Source organism: Plectrocnemia conspersa, unplaced genomic scaffold (genome assembly GCF_051122295.1).
Source record: "Plectrocnemia conspersa isolate PC_06_02 unplaced genomic scaffold, ASM5112229v1 ptg000009l, whole genome shotgun sequence".
NCBI lineage: Eukaryota > Metazoa > Arthropoda > Insecta > Trichoptera > Polycentropodidae > Plectrocnemia > Plectrocnemia conspersa.
The window spans coordinates 14,183,556-14,210,868 of NW_028277173.1; the positions used below are offsets into that span (position 1 = coordinate 14,183,556).

At 31.0% G+C, this 27,313-nt stretch overlaps 4 protein-coding genes across 18 annotated transcripts in view; 1 reads left to right on the forward strand and 3 right to left on the reverse strand.

The window, feature by feature from the left end:
* The window catches only part of LOC148231974 (uncharacterized), a 48,597-nt gene extending 38,313 nt beyond the window's left edge, over window positions 1–10,284 (reverse strand). For 4 of the 10 annotated variants that reach the window (XM_088193130.1, XM_088193117.1, XM_088193125.1 and 1 more), the window contains exon 1: window positions 1,303–1,732. In XM_088193130.1, the coding sequence (XP_088049256.1) occupies window positions 1,303–1,323 (21 nt within the window). In that variant the 5' untranslated portion in view covers window positions 1,324–1,732. Of the gene's footprint in view, window positions 1–1,302; window positions 1,733–8,719; window positions 8,907–10,064 lie in introns of those variants that run through there. The other 6 variants (XM_088193121.1, XM_088193108.1, XM_088193107.1 and 3 more) reach the window with 3 other exon arrangements.
* A 1,902-nt stretch (window positions 10,285–12,186) lies between these two features.
* Acat2 (Acetyl-CoA acetyltransferase 2) lies at window positions 12,187–16,114 on the forward strand. 3 transcript variants are annotated; one of them, XM_088193132.1, is made up of 9 exons: window positions 12,187–12,274; window positions 13,046–13,103; window positions 13,175–13,296; window positions 13,365–13,477; window positions 13,747–13,946; window positions 14,012–14,241; window positions 14,310–14,495; window positions 15,025–15,187; window positions 15,253–16,114. In XM_088193132.1, exons 2-9 carry the CDS (start codon window positions 13,055–13,057, stop codon window positions 15,369–15,371), a joined length of 1,182 nt encoding a protein of 393 aa, XP_088049258.1. In that variant the 5' UTR covers window positions 12,187–12,274; window positions 13,046–13,054; the 3' UTR covers window positions 15,372–16,114. The 3 variants fall into 3 exon arrangements, with proteins under 3 accessions (XP_088049258.1, XP_088049260.1, XP_088049259.1); XM_088193133.1 differs by lacking the exon at window positions 12,187–12,274 and adding an exon at window positions 12,909–12,967; XM_088193134.1 differs by lacking the exons at window positions 15,025–15,187; window positions 15,253–16,114 and having other exon boundaries at window positions 14,310–14,601.
* A 2,388-nt stretch (window positions 16,115–18,502) lies between these two features.
* On the reverse strand, window positions 18,503–22,880 carry Nt5a (5' nucleotidase A). Of its 3 annotated transcripts, none has more exons than XM_088193137.1 (3): window positions 22,687–22,880; window positions 22,408–22,525; window positions 18,503–18,791 (listed from the first exon to the last, which is right to left on the reverse strand). In XM_088193137.1, exons 1-3 carry the CDS (start codon window positions 22,830–22,832, stop codon window positions 18,645–18,647), a joined length of 411 nt encoding a protein of 136 aa, XP_088049263.1. In that variant the 5' UTR covers window positions 22,833–22,880; the 3' UTR covers window positions 18,503–18,644. The 3 variants fall into 3 exon arrangements, with proteins under 3 accessions (XP_088049263.1, XP_088049262.1, XP_088049261.1); XM_088193136.1 differs by lacking the exons at window positions 22,408–22,525; window positions 22,687–22,880 and adding exons at window positions 18,858–20,254; window positions 20,408–20,489; XM_088193135.1 differs by lacking the exons at window positions 22,408–22,525; window positions 22,687–22,880 and adding an exon at window positions 18,858–20,489.
* A 2,544-nt stretch (window positions 22,881–25,424) lies between these two features.
* LOC148231977 (prostaglandin E2 receptor EP3 subtype) overlaps window positions 25,425–27,313 on the reverse strand; it is a 39,224-nt gene continuing 37,335 nt past the window's right edge. For both annotated transcript variants that reach the window (XM_088191530.1, XM_088191529.1), the window contains one exon: window positions 25,425–25,774. In XM_088191530.1, coding sequence (XP_088047656.1) covers window positions 25,460–25,774 — 315 coding nt within the window. In that variant the 3' untranslated portion in view covers window positions 25,425–25,459. The remainder of the gene's footprint in view (window positions 25,775–27,313) is intronic.

The window sequence follows — 27,313 nt, forward strand, 5'->3', positions numbered from 1 at the left end:
TTTTGACTTTGATTTAACACATCGGGTGCAACGTTAAATGTTTTTCGTGAAAAGTTTCCAGGTCGGATTATTTCACGTTTTGGTGGCCAATTTCATGCGATTTAATGCCGTTAGATTTTCTTTTTGTGGGGTTAGGCTAAGAGAGAAATGTACGAAAAATTCATAAAAATTGCATCGAAAGAATCGTCTGCCGTTCAATTGATTTGAATTTTTCAAAATTAATGAAACACATCAAATGTTCGATTAATAATAAAAAAATCCTAAGATATCCTAAAATGTTTATTTTTTAAAAGTTTGGAAACTGAAGTTGGATCAACTTCTAAACACGATTAACGAAATGTGCGTAACGAGAGAAATTAGCCTCAATAAAATATTTTATTATTATGGTATGAACTTTTCTGATAGTAATTTTTGTTTATAAATGTCTACATATGCATGTACAAATTTATATATAAAAAACTATATTGGTTGGAAATCTATATATGTACTATATAATAGCTTACTGGCTGTTTTTACAAAATACAACAACACACAGTTCATACATATTTAGGATAATAAATATTTCGTAAGTAATTTAAGTACTTTTATTTATTCTCTGATTATTTTTTTAAGGAACATGTACATTATGTATAAATTAAGACAATAATCATCGCTTTACTAAAATACAAAGTGTATTTATTCTCTAAAAAATGTTATTTATGATACAAATATTTGCAAGACTATTGAAAAACCATCATATTGCTCACCCTAAAATTTAAAACTGATTTTTGTAATTAGGGCAAAAATAAAATAGCACGCAAGAAGATGTATGAATACTGAAGCAGTAATAACATCCACCTAAAGAGCTTACTATAATATTTGAAAACTAAGTAGCTTAGCCGTTAAACAGTGCCATAACATACATACGTATGTTTATTTTTAACTATCTTTTCTATAACTACCTAAATGGTTTAAAACTGGATTTGAATAAGTTGTAAACATTATTGCAGTCATGAGTGTTAGCACATAAACTTGCACAATCATGGTAGACCTTTCAAAACGATCGATAGAATAGAAAAATAATAACAACTTAATAATTGTAAAACATATCTCAAGCCATTCAATTTAAGAATAAATAAGCCTTAACCTATAAATTGAAAAAGAAGTGACGCTTCTTTTTCGCACGCGTAATGAAACAATGAAACAACGCAAATCGATTATTGAAACAGTTCCAACGCGCTTCTTCTACACACCTACGCATTTCACTTTTGCATTTTGATCTAAAATTAACAGAAAATACTTTCGTTTTTACTACTAAATTACCTTGGCCATCGACGATCCCATACTGCTTGATGAGCACGCACGGACGAGATGCACATTAACGTCTCAATTTTGGCACAATTTACACATGCGAAAATAACGTAAATAACAACACAATGTCACCATCATACTATGATAAATTCAAGAACTGAGTGTTATTATTAACAGTGAGCGGTCAAGGTTTACGCGCTGTAGTCTTATATGGGAAGTGGCAATTAATTCTGCGCTAGATTCGCGTCGATAGGGAGCGCTCCCAAATTTTCGATACGCGGCCACAGCGTCGGTTTCGACTGGCTCCCGAGGATCGGATCCTGCCGTTCTTGTCACATGTTCGACTATGACTGAATCGCGTTCGTCCTGCGGAGACGACGACGGACGATACAAGAGGCGTCGCGACGCAACGGACACAAACAATGAAGTGCCAAACGCGACTGACTGACTGACTGACTATGTATTCGAAGCGATGATGCATCGTAGTTTTTTGTGTTAAAAAATTACGAACGTGACATAATGATAGGGCAGGGGCAGCCAAAGGCTGACGCGCGGTCAGCGATCAGATAAAAAAAACGAAAGGTAATGAACTCTGAAAAGATTACGACTAGTCCGGATCTTTGATACTACTAATACATATACAAGCAGAATTATCATTTATACAATTATATATTGACGTAATTAAAGCCAGTAGCGTATTTCGAACCACCCGAGCTCATCTGATAATTACCTCACATGCCACATACAATAACAATCATATCGCATCATGGCGATCAATCGTATAATACCACCACAATAAAAAAAAGTCAACGAGAACACCACCCATCGTCTGTAATTGGTATAATTTAATACGTAATTTCGATCGGGCAATAATTTTGCATCCACAGATACAGACAGGGCCTGCCACAATTAACTCCAATTGGAGCCGTTTAGTGCCACAATTTGCGGAGATAAAAACTCTAACCAATTGCGTTTTCTATACAGAGAACGAAACGAGACGCGAGAGCGAACAATCTGTCCGATTTAGTCTACTGCACAGTTGGCAAAGGAACGAATATAAAATGTTTATACAAAAATAATTCGTAACATCTGCGTAATCGCGAAAGCTTTCATCGACAATCGATCGTCGACTGTTGTGTAAATACGTGAACAAAATTTCAACCACAAATTAAACTGAGCTCGATTGTATTGAAAAATTCCATATATATAAATGTACAATTATAAAACGCACGACAATGCTACTGGGTGAAAGCGTTTAAGAAAAAATAATAATGATGTACTTTTACATAAACAATAGATATGTAAATGAAATATTCTGAAAACATAAATTGTTAACATTTATCATTCGTATTACTACAGGTGGCACGTGTATATGTAGCCTGCAATATATTTCAACCATCATAAATAGACACGAAAAACGAGAATAAGACCAAATTTTATAAAAAGTAAAAAAAATATATAAAATATGAACTGTTATGTGTGAAACAACTGTGGCATAAAAATTTGAATAGTAATGATTTTCTGATTGCATATATCATATGTGTACAGTAGAACCCCCAATAACACGGTAAATTGGGGACGTGCTATTTGAGTGCGTGTAGTTGGGGGACTAGAAAACACTCATACATTTTTTTGCAACACGTACATACGAATCAGACGCGTGTGGAGAAATATCCTCCCTTTGACTCGTTCACACATAAAGTAGCGGGCATCCAAATAGTACGTTCCCAATTTACCGTGTTATTGGGGGGTCTACTGTATTTAATAACTGTATGTTGAAGCAATGGAAATGGCGTCTAAGGAAAAAATCAGACCAACATTGAAGACAAGCGAAGAAAATTTGTAAAATAATACTTTTAGAAGTAAGTATCAATAATTGTGTAATAATGAAAGATATTTATCATTGCTCTTACGAACAAATTGAACATATTATAGTAATAATCGAGAAAAACTACAAAACTATTTTTACTACGCGGCCGAATTGAGGATGATATTTTTCTTTAAATAATATGCTAAATTGAATAAAATATTCAAAAATATTAGCCAAATATTCTATATTAAAACATACATATTTTTCAATTAAAAAAAACAATTAGTACAAAAATTACGGAATATTATATGTAATAATAATATACATAGTATGTATTATGTATATTATAAATTTGATTTAGTTTTTTTATGATATTGATTTAATATTTTTTTTGGAAGAGAAATTTTGAAGTTCCGCCATTGAAACATTTTGTTTTATTACATCCAGTCTTCACAAATTTGGTCATTGTCCTATTTCATTCATTCATGAAAATAGGACAATATCAAAATGTATTAAACGCTCTTGAAAACGATTAGACATATAAAACTATCGATTGAAGTAATCAAACAAAATTATACAACCCCTAATATATGATTGAGAGTTCCTGACTAAAGGCAAATCAAGAGGCCGATTGATTGAGCTTGCAAAGTATATCCATAACACAAAAAAAAAACACGGCAACGATTTATATAATATTACCCGTAAGCGTTTGAGTCACGCCATACAGTTTTTGCACATAGCTCACCTGAAAGTCGCTAAAGTTTTTACTGGGTTGCGAAACGGCGAATAACCGATTACCGTTCAAGTCCAAGACGTTAACCAAAAAACAGATCACAATAAAGCGAGCGTGAAATCGCAACGATACGCCAGACCGAGTGGAGACGTAAGGAAAACGAGAAGACAGTGAGCAGAACCCCATATCCCAAAACGCGAGAGGAGGATTTATAATTATAGTAGTCATCATCAGAAGCATGATTTATCTGATCGCGACAGCGAGTAACGAATGGGAGGACGATGCGTGTAAGCACTATTTACGTCCTCGGTTAATTTACGTCCACACCGAGCAATTCTCACTATTCAAAGACTATTAGGCTGGGGTAGCCAGGGACAAAGAGAAGAATCTTGACGACCATCCATCACTGGCTCAGGAAACCCAACGTCGTGATCGCACAAGCGATTTATCAATTAGATATAGAATATTAAACCTGCACTCGGTAGGAGAAGAGTCGAGTGTGTCGCTGGATGTAAAAAGAAGAAAAACACGCAAAGAATCTCAACGACGAATGCCTTTTGGAGAGAGTAACGGAAGCCGTTTTTTTTTGTTGGTCCGAGGGCGTAAATATTTTAAAAAAAAAATCAGCATACTTGGAGTCTTCCTGTGTGGGATTAAGAAACAGTAACAGTACTTAGGTCATGAAAATAAAACGTGTAATATCGCATTACAACCTGTTGTTTTAGACCTGATTAAAAACTGGATGGAAGATAAGTCGAGCGTTTAGGACGACGCTTTGTATGAAAATCAACACTCATCCTTTACGATGAATATAATATATTTAGGCCATGGCTATACTGCACTATATTTTACAAAACAATCCCATTAAACACTACCATGGCAACGATACGAAAACTATTTAATGATTTTATCTCAGCGTTAAGAGATGTTATCGGGAATGATGTATATATTCTTCTTACTCTAGAATACATCATAGAAAGGCTATAATAAATTTGTGTTATAGATTAAAATGTTTAATTTACACAACATTCGTTGCCAATATTGGACCAGCAAAAAATACTTTTGTCTACAAAAATAACTGAGTAAACATTTGACAAATAATTTAATTTGGCCAACTACCAAAAGTGATCACAAGTACATAACTCCCTGGTAAGTAACATACAGATATTTTTATTATTATAATTAATTGTAAGAATTTTAAATGTTCAATAACAAAAAGCTGCCCACTAAAAGCGGTTCAACCATTATTACTTCACCAATTACATTGCAATTAGTTCGACTCGTCGACGATTAGAGACCCACCACACCTTTCTTTGGGCACGATGCTTCTCAATTTGTGTGTAAGAATTCTCAAACTTTCTGACGATTTAAACCGTCTGCAACTCGTCGAGTCGTGCAAAAGCTTTTACCCTTTAACGACCGTTGCAAGAACGAACGAACGCAAATAAAAGCAGCAGATTTGCGTGCAACTGCATGCAGTTCGATACACTGCAACGAAAAAGGCAACGAACTTGCACTTTGCAACCAACAAGATTTCAGATCAATTATGCCGTCAAGATCGAACAATGGGTTAAAACGATGCCGCGCATAGTGCTTATCTAGCATTCAAAAACACAAGGACAATGAGAGCCCATTGTGTCATGATTAATTAGCGAAACCGGAAGTGAGACATGAAATATTCAAACATTGCACTCGCGGATGTCATATATATTCGAATGGGTACGACACCAAGCCTTGTTAGGTTTGGTTTGATATGTGAAAATGCAAATGTCCTGACACTAGACCAAAATTGCGCATACATTAGGAACACATTAGAAAAATACGGAATGTGTTGAGAATAAAAAACGCACACGCGATTGAAATACATATTAAAATATGTATATTATTAATTTCAACACCCACGAAGAAATTTTATACGAAATAATATCATACCAGTTAGAAAATCGATGAAATATTTTTAATATGAAAGTACTTTTCGCAAAATTTTATGTCGTCTAGTAATAGTGACATCTGGTTTATTTTAAAAAAATAGCTAAAACATTTATGAAGGCTACAAACAAAAAAATATGATATTTGACATGACTTCTCGAATAGAAAAAAATATGACTTCTTGAAGGGAAAAAAAATCTGTATTTGACTCTTCTCGTTAGAAATATAACTTCTAGCAGTGGCGGTACGGTTGAAGAAGTTGCGAGTAAATAAATACGCTAGTGAAAACTACAGTTGTGATCAGAATTTATATTAAATGGTTAGAATTTAAATTGGATTGGTCAGAATTTGTAATAAATGGTAAGAACTATTTTGACAGATGATCAGAATCATTTTTTTCAGTTAGCAATAGTGTTATAGTATAGTGCTGTTATCACTGTAACGCTGAAAATCGTTACTACTGCTTTATATGTCATTCGCATGTCGGCAGTTCATTATCATTATTAGTGTTTTAGGGCCAACTTATTTGGTTGGGCTCGCAACATTGGCAGATGACAACACAACAAGCCAAACGTACTCTCCGACGCCGCCCTGTCATTATTCCTGCTTCGTTCGTCGCTCTGAATACTTCTGCGTCTAACATACAATTAAATAGATTCATTGAAAGTTAATAATATTTTTTTAATTCACACCTATTCAACCTATATTTTTATTCTGACCGATTGAAATTTTTATTCTAACCATTTGACATTTATTCTGACCCAGAATATTATACCAGAATAGGTTTTTGATAAAATTCTGACCGAGATTTCATTTTTATTCTGACCCAAAGTTGATTTAAATTCTGATCATTTAATTTGTGCCATTTTTTTTCATTTATCCCGCACTTCAAACTATTATATCAAATCTGGTCACTATGTATACATAAGTCAACTAAACGCGTAATACAATACGCGACGGCGACAACAAAATTTTTTACATAATTGAAACACTTAATTGACCAATACTAGGCAAAAATATGAAAGTAAAATGGGTAATAGGAAATACGCTTAAAATATATTTTTCTTATAAGCGTTTGGGCAAAGTAGGTATATTGTGTTAACGTATTTTCAATAATTAGTTATTATCCTATTGAAAGTAGTTAACAAAAATGAAATTGGAAATAAAATAAACGTCGATATTGGATAAAAAAACTATTACTATTAAGACTTATTAATAAAAGCAACTGAAAACATCTATCAAAACATTGGAATTTACTATAACTGATGAGATACAGCCATATAGATAGATAAAGTATAACTATAAAAAATATAGTAATTGTCGAATTCGAACTATTTGTATACAATATTAAGCCTTTACGCACCGCCACTAGCAAATAATATCTAGCCTTATTTTTTTGGTATAAAACTTACACATTTTGCATTACAATAGACTTCTGAAAACCACGCTTCTACTCCTCATAAACACGAACTACATATTGCAAAAAATTGTGTAAGTTAGTGACAATAAATATTTTTTTCCGCAAAAAACAATTTTAACGTTTTTTTGTTGAAATGTATGTATTTTCTAATCCCCGAGTACACGCTCCCTATCTACATTGTTATCTGGGAGTCTACTGTAACTTAGTTATTACAACTAATTTTTAAAATTACTGCAATGTTTATCTGTTCCAGTAAAATACAACCTTTCTAGTTTAACTTTTTTGTAAAATCGCCACAGCTTTTGAAATAATGGCTCTAAATTTAAGATTTGTTTTTGAGTTGTACGTAAAACAAACTAATAAACACACAATAATCACCTAAAAAAAACGACTGTTGGCGCATGCATGACAGACATGTGAGCCATCGGGCTTTAATGGTTGGACCACCATCCATGGCACACATGTTGGACCACCGGACATTATGTGTTAGCCCTTTGAACGCACAAATCGACTAAAGTCGCCCAATTGATTTTTTATCTCTTGATTTATGATTTTTAAGAAAAAAACTTCTGTTGGTAAATAAACATAAAATATAATTTCAAATAAATAAAAATTAAAAAAATTAGTACATTTAAACACAGTAACGGGGTAAAAAACAATTTAATATTTATTTTTGATTAACGCGCCCAAAAGGTTAATGCCGGTTTATCTCATGTAAGTTGCAGTAAAATTTACATTTTTAATATGACAAATCAATGTAAGTTAATGATTAATTATTGTAAGTAATGTACGTTTGTAGAACTAACTAAATATTGTTATAAAAATGAAGAGCAAAAGGACCAAATTAAATTGAATAAACATACATTTTAGATCTTTGAAATGCATACTAAATCATCATTGATTGCTTTTATTTATAAAATTACAAATGAAAATTGAATTTATTTGAACACAATGTCTCGTTTTATAATATGATATACCTTTGGAGAGTGACAAATAATGTATTACAGAAGTGACACTTGACAAAGCAAAGGCAAATATAAATCTTAAAAAACGAGGCAATTGAACATGAAAGAGCCAAACTGAGAATTGTCACAATGCCAATAATGACCAATTGCCATGTCTCCAAAATATAAAAGAAGTCCAAAAGTCATAATAGCGGCGCATAGTTAATTAAATTTCGCATATACCACAATTTAACCTGCAGTAGCGATAACGGAACGTTTATCAGTATACAATACATTGAAACAATACGTAACAAACGCTGATTCTATTAAATACATACTGAACTTTATATAACCTTCAAATATAACTTGAAACGTCCTTATTTCGAACTTTCTAAACTGTGATACGTACATTACTATCATAAATGAAACCATTAATAATATGAAAATCGATTAAACAAAATCATGTGTTTATCGTATGAATTTTTCCCGTCCTATCGCGATTCCCAAAATAGATAATTTAGGCAATTTAGGGGTTAGGGGTTGGTTATGTTACTCCGGGGTGCGTTGGTGTGCTAACGTCAATAAGTACCTACCTACATGCCCCCGAGGGGGCGGAGCGCTAGCTTTTTATCGAAAATCAATACTGACAGTCGAAGCGGACGAAGTATGATGGACGATGAATACTAGCTTTCTTCTGATGGTTCAACTGTATAGTAACGAACGACGTCGCAGTCTTCGATAAAATTGATCGTGCAAAACCGCAAGGGGACGGACGGAGACGCCTGTCGGCGAACGGCGAAACAATTGTACAGCCGGTCAGCTGTCGCAAACAATTGTGCAAACATGTGTGCGCAAATATTATTTACATTCTCAGATTTAGATTTTCTTTTAGGTAAAATAACACCTTTAATTAACATGAAAAAATGCAAAATCATTATTCTACTTCAAATATAAGCATTGCCATCAGTGGTGTAGTGCTAAAAAAAATAAGTACCAGAGCGCTGAACTTACACCCTCTCCCCCCAATTTTTTTCGTGTATTTCTTAAAATTAGCCAATATTGATTTTATAAAACATTTTTATTTTTAAAATGTTTTTGTGAGAATAAAAAAAATATGTATTAAAAAGAGTATTTTTTTAACATAGCAGTATTTATGAAGAAAAATACATTATTATTGAATATAATAAATCAAATATATTTTAAACATTCAAATTTATGATTTTCATTGTTTAATATAATATTATGAAAGTCAAAAAACTACCTATAGAAATGGACCAACTAGTTGTTTTTATTACTCTTTCATTTTACACGTGCGCAGAAAAATATAACAATTATTCTTCTAGTTATAATTCAGGATATCAAGAACAAGATTAGCGACAAGCTATGGGTTTTGTAGTGGCGTTGTTTTCACACAACAAACAACAACAATTTACACCTCTTAGCAGCGGCTGGGTTTGACATATTATAGTATGAAATATTATATAATATATACGAGGTTTGTTCAAAAAAGTTTTTGACAATCATTTTTCGTGCGTAAATAAATGGAGCTATAGAGGCGTAGTTTGGTGCAAGTATTGTGGCGATCCTATTGCGCTAGCTTGATTTTTTCCTGGCTGCAGAATATAACTAACTTCGAATTAATGAACATAAATTAATTTTAAATGTTATTAAAGAAGAACAAAAGAAATAGGATGCATTGAAAAACCACTATGGCCGTTGAGCTAATGATGAGACTTCATGCGCTATTTAAAAGATGACGTACCACTGACGCAACGTTCAAATTCAAACTCAACGGTCGGACGCGTTCTGTCAGCGGCGAAATAAACATCAACAAACCGAACGTTGTAAATCGTAGAACGAATCAAAACGACGCGATAAGGGTGCGCTTGATAGATAATCAACGAACGAGTAAGCGTAAAAAGACAAATAAAAACTCACCAAATTAATCAAATCCCTCAAAACTTCTCTCTTGATGGGCGAAGTCAAAACGTTACCCTTAGAATAATTCTTGTTCTCCATTATAGAGAAGCGTCTGAGTTGTCGAACATATACTTCGGAAACGTTCGAGAGTTTGGGAAAGACGGCGTAAGTTAGAATAAAAGAAATCACGCAACAAAGACGCCGGCTTAACCGTTCACCGAAGACACGTTCGAACAATGGCATGAAGTTGGCAGAGCTCGAATTGTTTGGTCATAACAGACAATTTTATGACTTGGAATTTAAAATAAAAGTCAAACATAGGAAACATTTATTAAAAAATAATACCATATAAATGATAAATTAATTAATTCATAATATTAAAAAAAATAAAAAAAATATCAGACTTATTGCAAAAGATATATGCGGCATCCCATTATTAACATCATAACCTTGCATTTCTCACTTTTATATTTGAAATTAATTTACTATTACAGCTTAACAAGTATTTAGTGAAAATCAATCGATTACGTTTTCGAAACGCTAAATACCTACATTCAAAAACAATCATACTCGCTGTTAATGTTTTTTTATTTAATTTAAAATTATAAAATACATATTTTAATATATATATTAAACGTACTTACAGAAGTGGTGAGTAACCTATTTACGCGGTAGGCCGCAACTCTTGTATATTATTAGAATATCGGGATTAATCGCAATTTACACTTACTTTATTTTTATATTTAGGCTGTAATGCTCCAGCCATGGTCACGAATTTTCTGTAACTGTTAAAGAAAATTCTGAGGGCATATCTGGGTTAAACAAATATCAACACAAAATTATTTAAAATAAATCACTAGAGAAGATCGAACTTCTGTGCCACACTGCACTTTAATGACGAATACCAGCGTTAACGAATCAGCGACAGTCCTTAACCACTTAACAGTTGGTTTTTGTTAAAAAAAATTGTCCATAAATTGTCACATTTTTTAAAAAAAAATAACAAACTAAATTTTTTTAAGGAAAATAATTACAAAGTAATATAATTTTTTTTAAGGAAAATAATTAGCGACTAATATAAATAATTAACGAGTTATATATTTTTAAGATCTCAAAAAAAAAATTCAAAAAGTTACAATTAATTCAAAATTTTTTTGTATGATAAATTATAAAACTTTAAATGTTCAATCCTACATCACAATCCGGGCAATAATATCTACTGTTTTTTCCTAATTGATCAATTCTGTCAACACACCCATGAAATTTTTGTAGTCCTTAACAAGTTTCGGAATTATTTTCGAATCTCCCCTTCTCTCGATTTCTACCATTATTGGATTGTGTACTGTTGATAATAATGTTACGTCCTTTTTATCCTTCTACTTTATTATACAAACTTTCCCTCTCTGGTATGAACATATTTTTCCGCTCAGGGACATCCCCACCACTAAAATAAATCAAAACATGATAAGCCCAAACGTTTTTTGGGGAAATCACTACCAAACAAATCAAAACAAGTTTAGCCCGAGCGTGGCTCGGGCTAGTCAATACACGATCAAACTCCGCGCCCGAGTCGCACTCGGGCAAAACTGTCAAGTGGTTAAAAGAGACAGCGAGACAACGAAGTACACGCTACATCGCTTCTTCCTCTCATATACATGTACACGCACACAATAACAAACCGGCATCCTTATCCCGAGCGTACTCTACCTCTTAATAAATATAAATATCCGTTTGTAAATAATTGAATTACTTTTTACGATAATGTTATTGTCAGTTGGGGGTACGCGAATTTAACTTTTAAGACCACTGCATTAGATGATTGTGCTTGTTCATTCGTAATTGAAATTGATTTTCTTAAAAATTATAATTTGTGTAAATATTTTATAAATGTTATTCAGCTTGCATTTTTTGTGACTATGTATGAACATGGACCGAACAGAAATTATCTGATATTTTTTTCGGTTCAGCTCTGATTTTCGTTCTGAAAATAATAACGGTTTTTCAGGTTTTCGGTTCCGTTCCGGTTCGAAGCCCTGCAAAGTACTAAACTGAAAAATATATAAATCAACAATATAAAAAGTGGAAGCCTCCAAAAAACTTAGAATAATATATGTTTTTCCTGTCGAATAAATATTTTTTCCACACTGGCAGCACCTAAGTGGAATGTGAAGTTTCACTCCAGCTGACCTCGTCTATTGAATTTCTCTTCGGCGTTCGGATAAAATCTGGTAATTAGTATAACTAAAAATGTTTCTAAATAGAAAACATTTAAATTTATCATTGCACTTTAAGTCACGATTTTTCGTTTCACTATCAGAATTCGTGTAAAAAGTAACAGTCGTAAAATATTAATATTCAAGCTATTTTTATTTTTTTTGTGCTACTTCCTGTTTAAGACGGGTGTAAGTTAAATGTAAATGCTATTTTTTCCTTATTCTGTGATAATATAAATGTTACTATTGCTTAAACGTGTATACGTATTTGCATTATGACAAAAAAGTTTCATTAGCAGTGTTGAACAATCTTTTAATATTTATGAAAATGATTTTTTTATATATAATTTATGAATTTTTCTTATCTATATTTTTTATCTTATAATTAAGGTACCAAAGAACGTTTTTTTTCAAAGCGTTCAATTCAAGTTTTCCAACGCTTAGAAAGTGCATGAATATCTAGAAATACTAGCCTAATGTACCCTTTACTTCCATTGACTCTAAGTAGCCAAATTTATGAAAATCACTATGGGCGAGATCCATTGAGTACGGCGGATGCTCGTGCAAATCTTGGATCATTACGTTCACCTTGTTTTTACACCTTAAATACTATCTCTGAGTTTAGTATGAATTAAAGAGCATCAGCGACAACACGCTTCTTCGTCTTACTCCACTGTGAATTGCAGTACCATCTGTTTTTACATCTCCGTATTGTTTTCGTGTTTGTATAATTATTAACACCATGAAAAGTATTGTTCTATTAAAAATTACTTTTAATGTTTTTAGACATTCAATATGTTTGACAAGGAAGTAGTCATAATCACTGGCTCAAGAACTCCCGTTGGTAAGTTGTTTGTGTAATAATTTGTGATATAAATATAGTTTATTATTTATTATTATTTTGTGCAATTGTAGGTTCATTCAATGGTTCATTATCTACATTGAAAGCATCGGATCTTGGTACTATTGTAATTAAGGACGTCTTAAAAAAAGCGAATCTGAGTCCCGATGAAGTTTCCGAAGTCATAATGGGCCAAGTAAAATAATACAAAATTATATTTCATCTTATATTGGCATGTTAACAATTGAAAATACTGAACTTTAGATTCTGACTGCTGGTCAAGGCCAAAACCCATGCAGGCAAGCAGCTCTAAACGCAGATATACCTAATACTGTTCCAGCATATACTATAAACATGTTATGTGGATCTGGACTTAAGTAATACACTTTATTTTTTATTAATTAATAAATCGCAACTCCAGAAAAACAAGATAGCAATTGTATTTTTTTTTTAAATTACTAATTTTGCACATGCGTTCTACCGAAATGGTAATAGATACATTTATAAGTTGTTTAAATTTTCATTTTATTTAAAATGTAGAGAGTATCCATTAATATTTTTCTACATGTTACTTGTTTTATTTGGATTTTAATATTTTGTTGAAAAAAATAGCCACAATTAACTATATCTATTTGATATATTTCAGGAGCGTATTTCTTGGATATCAATCCATTCTTTGTGGATCTAGTGATATCATCGTTTGTGGTGGACAAGAGAGTATGAGTCAATCGCCGCATGTTACTTATATGAGAGCTGGAGTTAAAATAGGCAGCGTAGTATTATTGGATACGTTATTACACGATGGCTTGACAGATCCTATTCACAACATTCACATGGGAATTACAGGTATGATTGTATTATATAATATATATATTTATTGGCATACTTAATATTTATTTTTAATATATTAGCCGAAAATATACAAAAGAAGTATAACATCAGTAGAGAAGATCAGGATATCTTTGCTGCTGAATCTCAAAATAAAGTCGAAGATGCCCAGAAGCAAGGGCATTTTGATAAAGAAATCGTTCCAGTCGAAGTTAAAGTTGGAAGGAACATGGTTACATTGTCTGTAGATGAGTTTCCTAGACACGGTACTACACCAGAGAAACTTTCTAAACTGCGGCCTGCGTTTGATAAAGTATTTGCTTTTTAGTAAATGTTTATTTTAGAGAAATCATGCTTGCATAAACAACTTTTTGTCAATAGGACGGAACTGTCACTGCTGGTAATTCTTCGGGTGTAAACGACGGAGCTGCTGCTGTAATTTTGATGGATGGAAAACTCGCGAAAGAAAAGGGTTTGAAGCCAATGGCTGTTATTAAAGGCATTGCTCAAGTAGGGGTAGATCCTTTGATTATGGGTACAGGTCCTATTCCAGCTATTAAAAAAGTGGCAAGTATAATTGATATTTAATTTCTTCTTTCTCGTTGATTGAAACCGCTTAATCCACATGAACGAGTATACTCACCAAAAATACGTGATCCAATTTCCCCATGAACGAGTTAACGTTTTAGTAATGATTTTGATTTACGATATGGACAAAATATTCATGACTGAGTGTACTCACTAACTGAAAATTGAAATTTAAGATGTACTTAGTCATTTCCCAGCGGTTTTTAATTATTATATTGGGTTTCTACCTAATATAATATTTCAAAAAATAATTGAAGTGATCTAGAAATTGCCAGCAAAATCTCGTGTTGAATTTTAATATCGCAGAGTATTTCATTCGTGAATTTTTTTTTAGCACAGACAAATAGTAAAACAAACAGAATTTATAATAGTGATTTTTTGTCTTATCTCATAATATATGCACATAAATTTCAATAATGTTACTACCGACTACCTGAAATGTTATTTTATAAAACTTCATAATTTAACATAATACTAATCAAATGTTTAAAATATTATTTCATTAAAGATTTCAAACGTTGGCTGGACTACCGAAGAAGTAGATCTTTTCGAAGTAAACGAAGCGTTTGCAGCTCAATCAATCGCCGTTCTACGGGAGCTGAACTTAGACACGGATAAAGTCAATGTTTCTGGAGGAGCTATCGCACTTGGACATCCAGTGGGGGCTTCAGGTATTCATTTTAATTATGTAAATTTCACAAAGCAATATTTATATAAATCAAAATATATCCTACAGGTTGTAGAGTTCTGGTGACTTTGCTATATGCTCTCGAAAGATGCCAGAAGAAAAAGGGTATCGCTAGTCTTTGCATCGGAGGCGGAATGGGAGTCGCCATTGCTGTCGAAAGAATCTAAAATCAAATCAGTATTCTCGAACGACTCGAATATTATATGCATTTATTGATTAGAAAATTTTATGATGAGTAAGAGTATTTTGACAAATTTACATTTGGGAAAAGGTTGGTTTGAGGTTTGGTTTTTGTATTTTGCTTAATTTATATAAATTTTATGTTTAAGATAAATCTTTAATCTTGTTGACAATATAATATATTTTATATGGACAATCGGACCAATGAATACTTAAATCATTTAATGCTTAAATATTATTCTAAAAATATATATCGGTGCTATACAAATATGCTTTTTATATATGCGTATATAAAATAATTGCTTTTTCAATGTTAAAATGGATATCGAAGTTATGTCAGTAATATAAACAAATCGTTGTTTGATGTTATATAGATTATAAATTTAAGGTATATGTTATGAAAACACAAAATCATATATTACTCATAAAAAAGTAATAGATTAAAAAAGCATTTATACATTATTGATCTGCTATTGAATCTAAGATTAATTACTTAAAAAAAGTATTAAAACTATTTATTTGTGAATGTCACATTTTTTATAAGAAGCTTTATTTTACATGTTTTTGTTAATGTCGTTGTATGCATTTTAAATAGATTATATTTATATTTAACTACCTCTGTTGGAATACCAAGGATTTTTTATTATTGTGCAATACTAATTATTATACAATAATAAAATATATATAAAATCTTTCAAGTTACCGCTCGAATAAAAACTTGGGACCAATATTATTTTTGTAATTTTTTGCCCTGTTGACTTTGTATTAAAATATATATCATTGAATTGAATTCATAAGAAAAAATAATATTCTTATTAATAAAATAGAAAAAATAATATCTATTTTAGTAAAAATTAATGTAACAATACTTTGGAAGCATCTGTTATTATTGTGTGTTTTTTATAATATAATTTCAGTTATCAAATTACTTTTGAAGCTCTTGGTGTTTTTATTAATAGTGTTATTTGAACCGTAAAGACGGCGGTGTCTGCTTACGAACAACGACATGAACGCCACTAGAACGTGGATGTTCGTTTCTAGTTTTATATTTTTTTTGTTGTAAAATTATAAAAGAATTTTTTTCTATACTTTTTGTGTATTGACTTGTATAAACTGGATTTAATTTTGTTTCTATAATAAATAGTGGTTCATACAAAAAATGAAAATTTTCAGAAATATTTTTTGAAATATATAAAATCATCAATATTTGCCAAAAAAATGCTTGGCATTCTTAGCATACATCGCCTAATTTCGCTTGGCACTAAAATAATTAAATAGTAAAATTTAATTCTTCTCATGGAAATTAAACATATAATGTCTTAAAAGATATGCTGTAATCTTAATTAGATAAATATTTATTATATTTATCAGATATAATATACTTTTATCTAAAAAATAAAACGAGCAATACATTAGGTGATTAACATTTATGATAAAAATATTTTTTACTATATAGAACGTACAATGTCACAATATATTCTTAAATTTCATGCATTAAATTTTTTCATAAACTAAAAATGTATATGTTCCACAAAGATGATTGAACTTATGAGTTTCAATTGACATTGTAGTTTTATGAACAACTAATTGAATGATTTGAATACATATCTGTGATTATTGTCAGTATCTCTAAAATGTTTTTTTCTGTTAGTTCAAATTAAAAACTGTGCATAAATAAAAATTATCTGGTTTTGAAATATATTTTGTGCATTGTTTTTATTCAAGAACCTAATATTTCACTTCTTGGAAATCCTGATCTCGATAGTACATGTCAAATAGTGAGTGGCATTGGGAGGCAAGATCACACACAGAGTGATTGTTTACGTTAATGAGAGCTCGGTAGTAGATAAAAAAAGTATTTGCTACACTGAATATATTTAAGGGTTTGTTATAAAAAATAAAAAGGCTTCTATGACTAAATTAAAATTAAAAATGCTGATCTATAATACAAAGAATATAGTAAAAAAGGTTAAGAATATTGTTTCAATTTATTTAATTGCATAATAAAACATTTTATGATTTTTTCTTAAAAAATGTTAATAAGGTCAATATTGTAAAACAGACATTTTAAAACTTTTTTTACTAAAAATGTGACGTATGAAATGATTGGCCTACATATCTCTGTTTTACAATGTTCGTATACCTCTAGTCAAAGATATGGATTTATGACTAAAGAATTCCAAATTATAGTAATGTAAGAATGTATCAATAATGGAAAAGCAGATAATCAGGAGAAAATAATTTAATTTTAAGAACATAATTTTGTAAAAACTTTTCCAGTTTTGTAATTCTGTGGTTGCGGGATAAGTATATTTCAAACGATACAAGTTTTAGATCACTACACACACATAAAATGTTAAGACACACTCGCAAATTGTAATTTAATGGAGTGAGGGGGCGGATTCCTCAACGTTCCCCTTAGGTACTACCCCCCAGTCGTCGTAGGCTGCAAATACCTCGATGTTCCCTTGCATTCTTTGAAGACCTAGAAGTAAGTCTGAATCTTACAAACCTTTATTCCTTCAAAGTATGACCAGTTTCAGAATCTATGAGAGTAGTCAGAAGAAATGACAGTCAAGCAGGCTATTTTAAACCAATTCTTAAGCAGAGGAATGATGTAGCAGCTTTGGGGAGACATCACGAGTATTTTCTAGTCGTCCAACTGCACGTACCCAATATACCTTGTTATTGGGGGGGTCTACTGTAATAACATAATTTTCCCCTTCTTTATCAATATGTATCCTTTTATAAATAAACCCATGTTTTTTATTAACAAGTATGATTTAATAAGATGACACTGTTCATCACAAGTTAAGCAACAAATTCATATAATCATTTTTTTATATCTGTAACAATTATTTGTTTTGTGCAATTCGGATAACCGACGTTATACTGTATATATAAAAGATAAATTTTCAGTTTAATCATTTATCAGTTACACATTATCATTGAATTACTCAGAACTGTGGTATCTTCTATCAGTATAAGTATACGAAAAAAGTGTGAACATTATTATATGCATTTAATAATTGTATTACATGGAAGATAGAGGTTAGATTAAAAAATCGTATCCATGTAGGTTTATAAAATATAATTTTTAATAAATAAATAAAACACATTTATTATAAATAATATATATTTGTATTATGAAATATAGTATTTAACAATATCACGAGTTTTATTTTTAAGTAACAAATAAAAATATAAAAATATATTCACGATTGTACAATTCTTAAATGAAAATGTTGAGCATGATTGAATCAAGTATCCGATTGATCTTGTAAGGACGAAACTATTTCCATTTGTCTCATTAAAGTTTTTTTTTGTTTTAAACTTGGTTTAGTCTTTTCCACGTGCTTGTACTTCATATTCTTCAAGTGCTTCTTGATTAGAGCCACAATATTCTTCTGCAAAATAAGACAAAATACATGAGCGCCAAATAAGATAAAAAATATTCTCCAATAAAATCTAACCTATCCCATATAATTTATCGGTTCACTCGGATAGAATCCGAGGGACGGAAACTTATCGTCTGAAAAAGTGGTATAAACATGATCGAGCGGCATGGTCGCCACTGACTTTAACGACGGTATGCATATTTTGGCATACTTTCTGATCATTTCGCTCCAAAGCGACGGAACTGCTTTTCCATTTCGATCGATTATAGTGAAGAAAGATCCCCATTTTTCAGAAATTAATAAGTCGGAATCCGGATGAGGATCTAGACTTCCGCATATTACGCCTTCAGCGGACATTTCTTCGCATAACGCGATAGTATCAAAGTTGCTTATTTTTGCCGGAGTATACACGTCTTGGATTAAATTGTCACCGATGTATACGATCTTAGGGTTATTTTTACCGGAGATGTGTGAAATTAACTTCGTTAAAGAATTCCAATTGCCTTGACTGTAATAATGTTTATTTTTAGTCAAGTCTATTTCGACGTGATCAGTTTCGGTAATGCCTTCGATTCCATAAAACGGTCTATTTTGAGTGAAGAATCCTGGTTTTCGTGAGAAAAAAACTATGACATCGAACAAATCTCTCCAACCTTCACCCATGCTGTTATCTGCTGAGAATGAAGCAAAATCAACGTGCGATCCAGTTATGAGGAAAGTAGTTTTATTTTGCCTTTTTAAAGACTTTAACCAAGATAATACGACGTCGTCGCATTTATTGTAGTACTTTTGAGGATTGGCTTTTATATCAGCGTAGTACCCTTTGTTTTGCATAAAGTATTCTCTTGAGTATATCTCTTTTAAGCCGTCCCAAATGTCTTCTATGATACTGTGATTGATATTTCTCTTTCCGTATTTGCTGATGAGCGAATCGACGCAATTTGCGAAGCATAACGGAGTCATCACATCGAAGAAGTCCGAACATGCTCTTATCTGGTTCTCGAGTTGAGAGTTCCACGCCGATAACGGATTCGTAACATAATCGTTGGCAGCTTTCCAATATCGTTCAGTACCGTAACAGTCGTCTAATTCTTGCTCCGTCATAGGAGTCGTGCCGTAAGAGCCCATCAAAACTTTGCCGTCCGGCGCTAATCGCACAACGTTATTATTAACGAGATCCAATATCAGACCTTTCTGTAGAAAGTCATAGTTTTCTTCGATCGGCCTCAAGAGATACTTCGGATCGTAGTCTTTCTTCTCCACCAGGAATTTACTCAGCAATTCGTATTCGTGATGAACTAAAGCACCCACTTTGTATCTGCATATTGTGTGATCGAGATCGAAACCTATGCAGTCATAATTGCTGAACGAGAAATGATGATCGGCGCTCATGATTGTGCTCGCAGCGTATCTCGAGTACTTTCTCGGTGAAAAAGACAACTGTTTCAGCTGCTGGAACTGTCCAGTGCATACTGAAAATATTTGCCGAGATAATTTGTAATATGTACCACTAGACATTTTTTATGATTATCTGAACTGATAACGATAAGGTTTTGCAAAAAAATAAGTTAAGCAACAGAATAACAGCGATGAAACTAACTAATCATAGAGATAAAATTATTTACAACAAAGAAAACGTCAGCAGCGGCGTTCAACTGTCGATTATATGAAAAATATCCATAACCTCAAAGTGTCAAATTAGTGGGTGGCCATATATAAAAAAAATGTATTTTATACAGTACAAAAATATAAGATTTACATACAAATTAAGAGCTTGATTTCAAATCTGGTATAGATTTCGATAGATTTTGTCATGTATTATGGCTGGTGAGAAATATTGCAAATTATCATATTTTCATCAAATATTTTTATCACAAAGTTAAGTTAACTTGAATAATATGTAAACTAAGAAGTAAATCTTAAATATATGATTGGTTTCTTGCTATATATGATATCATTTTAAAAAATGGATTTCTAATACTTTTGCATTGACAAAAAAACTAATTTTGTTTTTAATATTGATAGATTTTAATTATAGATATTTGAAGATATTTTTTGTATTATTTTTTTGCAACTATAAAAAAATTATCATTTTGTTGCTTTTTAGAAATAAAATATTTTAAAATCTATTTAAAAAATAAAATAAAAACTAATTACAATAAATAAGTACATTACGAAGATAACGAAATATATTATTTGCAAAAATATTATTGAGCACATTTTTGTAGTTATTATTTTGTAGAACCCAAAACTAATATGTAAGTAAATGTAACACGAACTATGCATACAAATATTAAATATTAAGTATTTTGCTAAAGCAAAAATATTTCAAAATTATTATTATTGAATTATTATTATGAATTATTATTAATTATTGAATTATTATTATGGAATCAAATTCATTAATTAAATTTAATCATGACTGGTGTGAGGGAGACAAGAGGAGAATCACTTCTATCTGTTGGCTCATTCGAATCTTTTTCTTTTTGTTAAACTAACAAAGAGCTTATCCAATGATCCTTGCTTTTGCTTTGGTTTGAGGATTTTGCGGAAATGTGACATTGCATTGTCATTAAACAGATTCATCGATCGGACTGCTACAGCCTTTTTCAGGTGGTGCTTGTCTGTTTCCCACATTTTACATAACATGTTTCATGTAGCTCCACCAGGTTTTGAATGTTATTCTCGTTGACCTAATGATCTTTCACAGTTTTATCGACAGCTGGTGTCATAAGCAAACCCCTCAATGCAGTCGAACACAGTTTTATACAAGAAAAATTGAGGGTTCTCTAGGTTTATCAATAATCTTGAAGCGTTTTACAATGTAGAAATGATTTTTTCAAAACTCTCAAAAGGGTAAAGTTTGTTCCAATGGTTACCTCGAAGCATCAATGACATAGTGCTTTGGTGTCAAGCTTTTTAAAGTTTGAAATAGCCTGCTTATCTATAAATCAGCAAAACATTGAGTGACAAATTATTTTCTAATATGTATTTCTTCACTTCAGGACTGAAGACCTCGTTGATCCAATCAACAAATCAGATATGAGTGACAAAAGTAAAGTTTACCTGACTCTTTTGCATTTTGCATATCTTGAAGGCTCGTGGATTCTTGCAATGATACACAAGCAGGGCTTTACTATGAAATCACCACCTACATTGGTACACAACAAGAGTGAAACGGTCTTTCATGCGGACATTGCATTCTCTTCTGCTGTAATTTATGTCCTTTTATTCCACACTCCCATAGCGAGAGGGAGAGAGAGAGAGAAAATAACCATCGGCTTAATTGTAATCATGTGATGCTCGGCAGATAAAGTATTGTAAAATCTCGCTCTTTATCAAATTAAAATGTATTAAAAGAAATTGACGTAGTATTGTGCGTTATCATTTCGAACTGATACACTATTCTGACCACATACGTATGTATATATTTTTTTAGACTTAAGATTCTACCTGTTGAGCGACAAGGTTTGTGCTATTATAGATTTGATCTCATAATAATAGGAATTAGAGCCATTATCGAACTGTATAGTCGATCAAGTTTTAATATAACACACTAACTACATTAAATTTCAACAAGTATACATTATTTAATTTGATTAAGAAAAAAAACATATGTACTTACATTTTCAGGTACATGTATGTATCTCACAGAGCGAGCTTTGATGAAGAAAGATTCAAAACCATAATGATCGCCACGCAGATCAGTATATATTGCGTCGGTCACAGTGATATTCATAAAACTGTTGAAAAAACACACTTATTAATATTTTTTATTAAATATGAATGAGTTTTAAATTAAAATGATTATAAACAATGTTTGGTGGATATGAAGTTGGGATAAAATTCATTTCATTACTTTCATATGTAAATATACGTATATTTTTGTTTTGTTAACAATTACCCATCAACATGATCTATTTCTCCAGTGACTGAAGAATCGTTTAGCAAATCGATAGTTGTACATTCACCCTCTAAAGCCTTCGCTAATCCTGTCAAGTCGTTATATAATCTATATCTTTCACGAGACATCCCAAAATCTGCCGCCATATTCGGAACGGACTTTAAATTTTTGACAGTTCGTTTGCCAGTTATTAATTTGTTGCCAGTGTAAAAAACTTTTTCCTAATATAAATAGGCTCGTATTTTCAGGTCAGAATTTTAATACGGTTGTGGTCAGAATTTATATTGTATGGGTCAGAATTTCTATTACATGAGTCAGAATTTATATTAAAAAGTCAGAATAAGCGGCCAGAATAAATATTGGTAAACATATTTCGTTGGATAAACCATCAAGCAATGCAATTGGCCCATCAACATCCGCATCTGTGAAGCGTAGAGGCGTCTCGAAACATAAATATAAAATATGTGACACTTTATCACATCGGCAGACGATCAAACGATTCGAGACAAGAAACGATCAGAGACGAGCTCAGACAGGCAGACGGTATTTGCGACAGTAAACAATATCCGAGGTAAACCGAGGGATACTTAAACTGAATAAATTAATCTTAAATGTTTTTTCGGCTCCAAAACCCGAAAAAATATTAAGGATTAATTTATACAGTTCAAAAAATGAAAGAACGAAATTTTAAAATTTATAATTTCAGAATGTTCTATCTTTACTTTAAGACATTAAAAAAATAATCTAAAAACTTTTTTAATGATTTTCTAAAGCACTTCTAATTAGATTACTGTAAATTATTATTATTAATAGTATATTATATCTTATCTATATTTTTACAAAATAATTTAGAAGTGAAATGGGAAAAAAATATGTAATTATTTTTATGGTTTATATGTATTTTATTTATCAAATTTAAAAATTACATTCTTAAATTAAAATAATTTTTTTAACATAATTAAACTACAATATAACACATTAGCTATTAAATACAGGGCCGACCCTAGGTTATTTGGCGCCCCAGGCAAAAACTAAATTTGCCCCCCCCCCCTATTAATACTTTAATAACTTATTACATGAGCGCAAAACTATAATTCAAATGATTATATTTGACACCATACTCTTTTTTGCAATTGTGGGTATTTAAGAATTTGTAGTTTTATTTTCGTCTCAATTTTACGCGTGAAATAATCTAAAGAGTGCACAGTAGTGTATACAAAAAAATAATATCAGATTATATTCTTTAACAATATTGTTTGATAATTTTAAGTGAATATTGCGCCATTATTTGGTATCACGATGCCACACAAGATCTAGCGCCCCAGGCGATCGCCTGTACTGCCTGCCCCTCGGGCCGGCCCTGATTAAATATAATATGTTTGCTTAAGTAAAAATAATTAAAACACAGACTAGAAATGTTCACAATGAACAATTAATATTAATTATAAACATAATAAATAGTAAGGATTACTCTATGAGTACACATTATTACAAAATATATTTATTAAACACTTAAATATTTTGCTTATCAAAATAATGTTATATTGATATGTACATACATACATATATATAAAAATATGCTTCTTTAAAATTTAACACAAAGTAATGAAATAATTATGTTAATAAAACGCCTTTATATTGTTTAGGTAAAAAAGTTTTTATAAGTGCGGAATGTGTTTGTAAATATAAATACTTAACATAATGTATTTTATTTTTCGTATTATGACGGTATTTCAAAGTTTTATAAAAAATATATTTATTTTTTTATAATTGTTGAGATGAAATCACAGCTATATGGATCCATATGTTTTTTTACTATTTACATACATACATATTATACAATGAGATCAACTACAGTTTTTTATTATTATTTTATATTAAAAATATATGTAATACTTACTTTAAAAAAATACTATGTATTATGTTTAAAATATATCTGTCTGAATATGATAGTTATTGCACGTGCTTGTTAAAATTACTATTTATTCTGTCAACTAGATATATTTTTACATATTTGTTTTATAATATAAAAAAATGTGTGTACGTAAACATGCAGTACACATACATAAATTATTAGTTTATTTTAAAGAAAATTCAATTACGGATACCACATAAAACCGACGATTTTGGAACGCTTTTATCTTATTTTAATGTTTTCATAGTAATGATAAATATTGAAAAAAATAAAAGAATTGCTTATTATTGTGTGCTACATCAAAAGAAAGTGCTTAATTTTTTTTCTCTTAGTAGTTGCTTTTTTTCTTAAGCATTCATAATTGATAACATATTAGCATTTAAAATCCATCGGATTTACTGATATTTAATTATAAAATTGAATTATTGAAAACCAAACTATTTTACTAACAATATAATAGGCACATGCTGTATTGTAAAGTTATATACATAAGATACTGCCTATCAATGAGAAATAGCACAGATACTTTTACAATTATTTTTTAATTTATGTGCAGTAAAGCAATACAACAATGGAATAGATGTTACTGTTTCTTATCATTGAATTTAACAGCTACATATATTTTAACATGTGTTGACCTAAGTGTTAAACAATCCATTTCTACGTAATATAAAAGTGTGGTGTTTAAGTTAATCTAATTTCAAAATCATCTCAAAACCTTCCTTAAATTAAACACATTTAATTTAATTTAATTTTGTGGGTTAGAAACATATATACTAAAATTTATTCCACTTTTTGAATCTTTAGCACTGTATCTTTTCAATTTTATTATTTTAACACAAAATTTCACACAAACTTTTACACAATAGACAGATTGTTCTTTTTGGTTAAATTATATATCGCGTATTTAAGTTCACTGGTTGACGACTTTTTAACATATGAGGTAGTTGTGTCTTGCAGCTGCTGCATGTCTTCTGGTATCGGCTCCAAAATCATCGATTGAGGTAGAGCCGGAGACAATTCTGGGGAGCTATCACTTAATACAATTGGGGATTTCTTTGGCCATGGAGGTGAGTTATTTGCTGTAGTTGGTGGGGTGATTTCTATGGTGGTGAGAGCGGTAAGACCGTCCTGTTGACTAGCTAACTTTAAAGAATCTTGATTTGCACATTGCTGAAAATGGAAAATATAACAATTATTGTTAAATATGGAAGTGGAAGAGTTACTGAAATTTATATTCAATTTTATTAACGACTGGCTAACAATAAATGCCCAGCGTTTCCTAAGATTAAGCGGTTAAATCTGTTATATTTACATACATAGATTGGTTCTTCAGAAAGTATACACAAATGTAAACTTATTCAAGGTTAACAAGACATAATGCTGTGAAATGTGTATTTACCGTAAAACAAATTTCTTTTCATAACTTATGTCATCCACAAACTCTATCAAACATGATTTTGCTAGTAAGTACAGCTTTATTTTGCTAACTCATAATAAATATCGTCAGCATCATCATCATCGTCATCGATAACTTCCCAGTCCATTATCCATCTCTGTGATATCTTTATATATGATTATACTTTGTTGAGGAATATGTTAGTGAGCACTACTAGTTTTACCAACGTTTTATAAATTTATACATTTATACATTTTGTGATGAAAAGAGACGAAGTAGAGCAGAGTCACCAATATAAATTAACTTGATTTCATTATGTTTAGAATTCATCCTCAAACCTATATTTCTAGTTGATAACTAGAAATAGCTTTCAAATATTATACTTATGTATAGTATCAATATTGTTGTTATTAGCAGAAAATTGTATTAATTTATGCTCTGTTTTAGTAACACATCAAGCTTCTTTCAAAGCAATATTTAACAAAAGTTAATGTTTGTTTGAAAGAAAGTGTATAAGAAGCATATTCGGATCATATAGACATTGTTAATAACAAAATAGTCTATGAAAGGTGTGGCAAACTTTTTCTTTTCGCTTATTTTCCAGAAAAGACGAAGATTAGTCTCAGATTGTGCAACGTCTCACATACACCGGGATGGTTATTTTCAGTTCTTGAGTTCCAAAAAATATTTTTTTAATCATTGAAGATCGTTATCGAGATCCACCAGATTGTCATATTAAGATTTTTGTTTGTAAGGAAATATCTGATAAATATGCAGTCGTGTAATTTGTAAGCAAGTTAGAAAGGATGGCCTATAAAAACTTGGATTTCATGTCTATGTTCGAACAATCCCGTAAGGACTTCTGTATGAAACAGCAGAATAGAATGGACTCTTTGTGAATCTTGATATTTGACATATGGCACTATTGATATCAGATACACTGCGGGAATAAATTTGCATTATTGCACATTAGCCTTCAAATACCAACAATTAAAGAACACTTTAATTTTCATACCAGAAAATAATATGAAAAATATTTCGTGAAATCACACTAACTCACTAAACTCGTGTATCGATGACTATGACAAAAACAACCATAAATTTAAATACAAATACAAAATGATAAAGCACATATTGCTTTAAAGGCTAAAGACAACATATCAATGCTACCAGATATTTAGTGAAATGTACTCAAATTATCACATATTTTATTGTTTTTTTTCTATATTTTCCTTTTTCTTTCGCCTAAATTGTAAAAGGTTTTTAGTTTTTTTCCTTAAATTATAACCATTGAAGTTTTATTTTATATCATT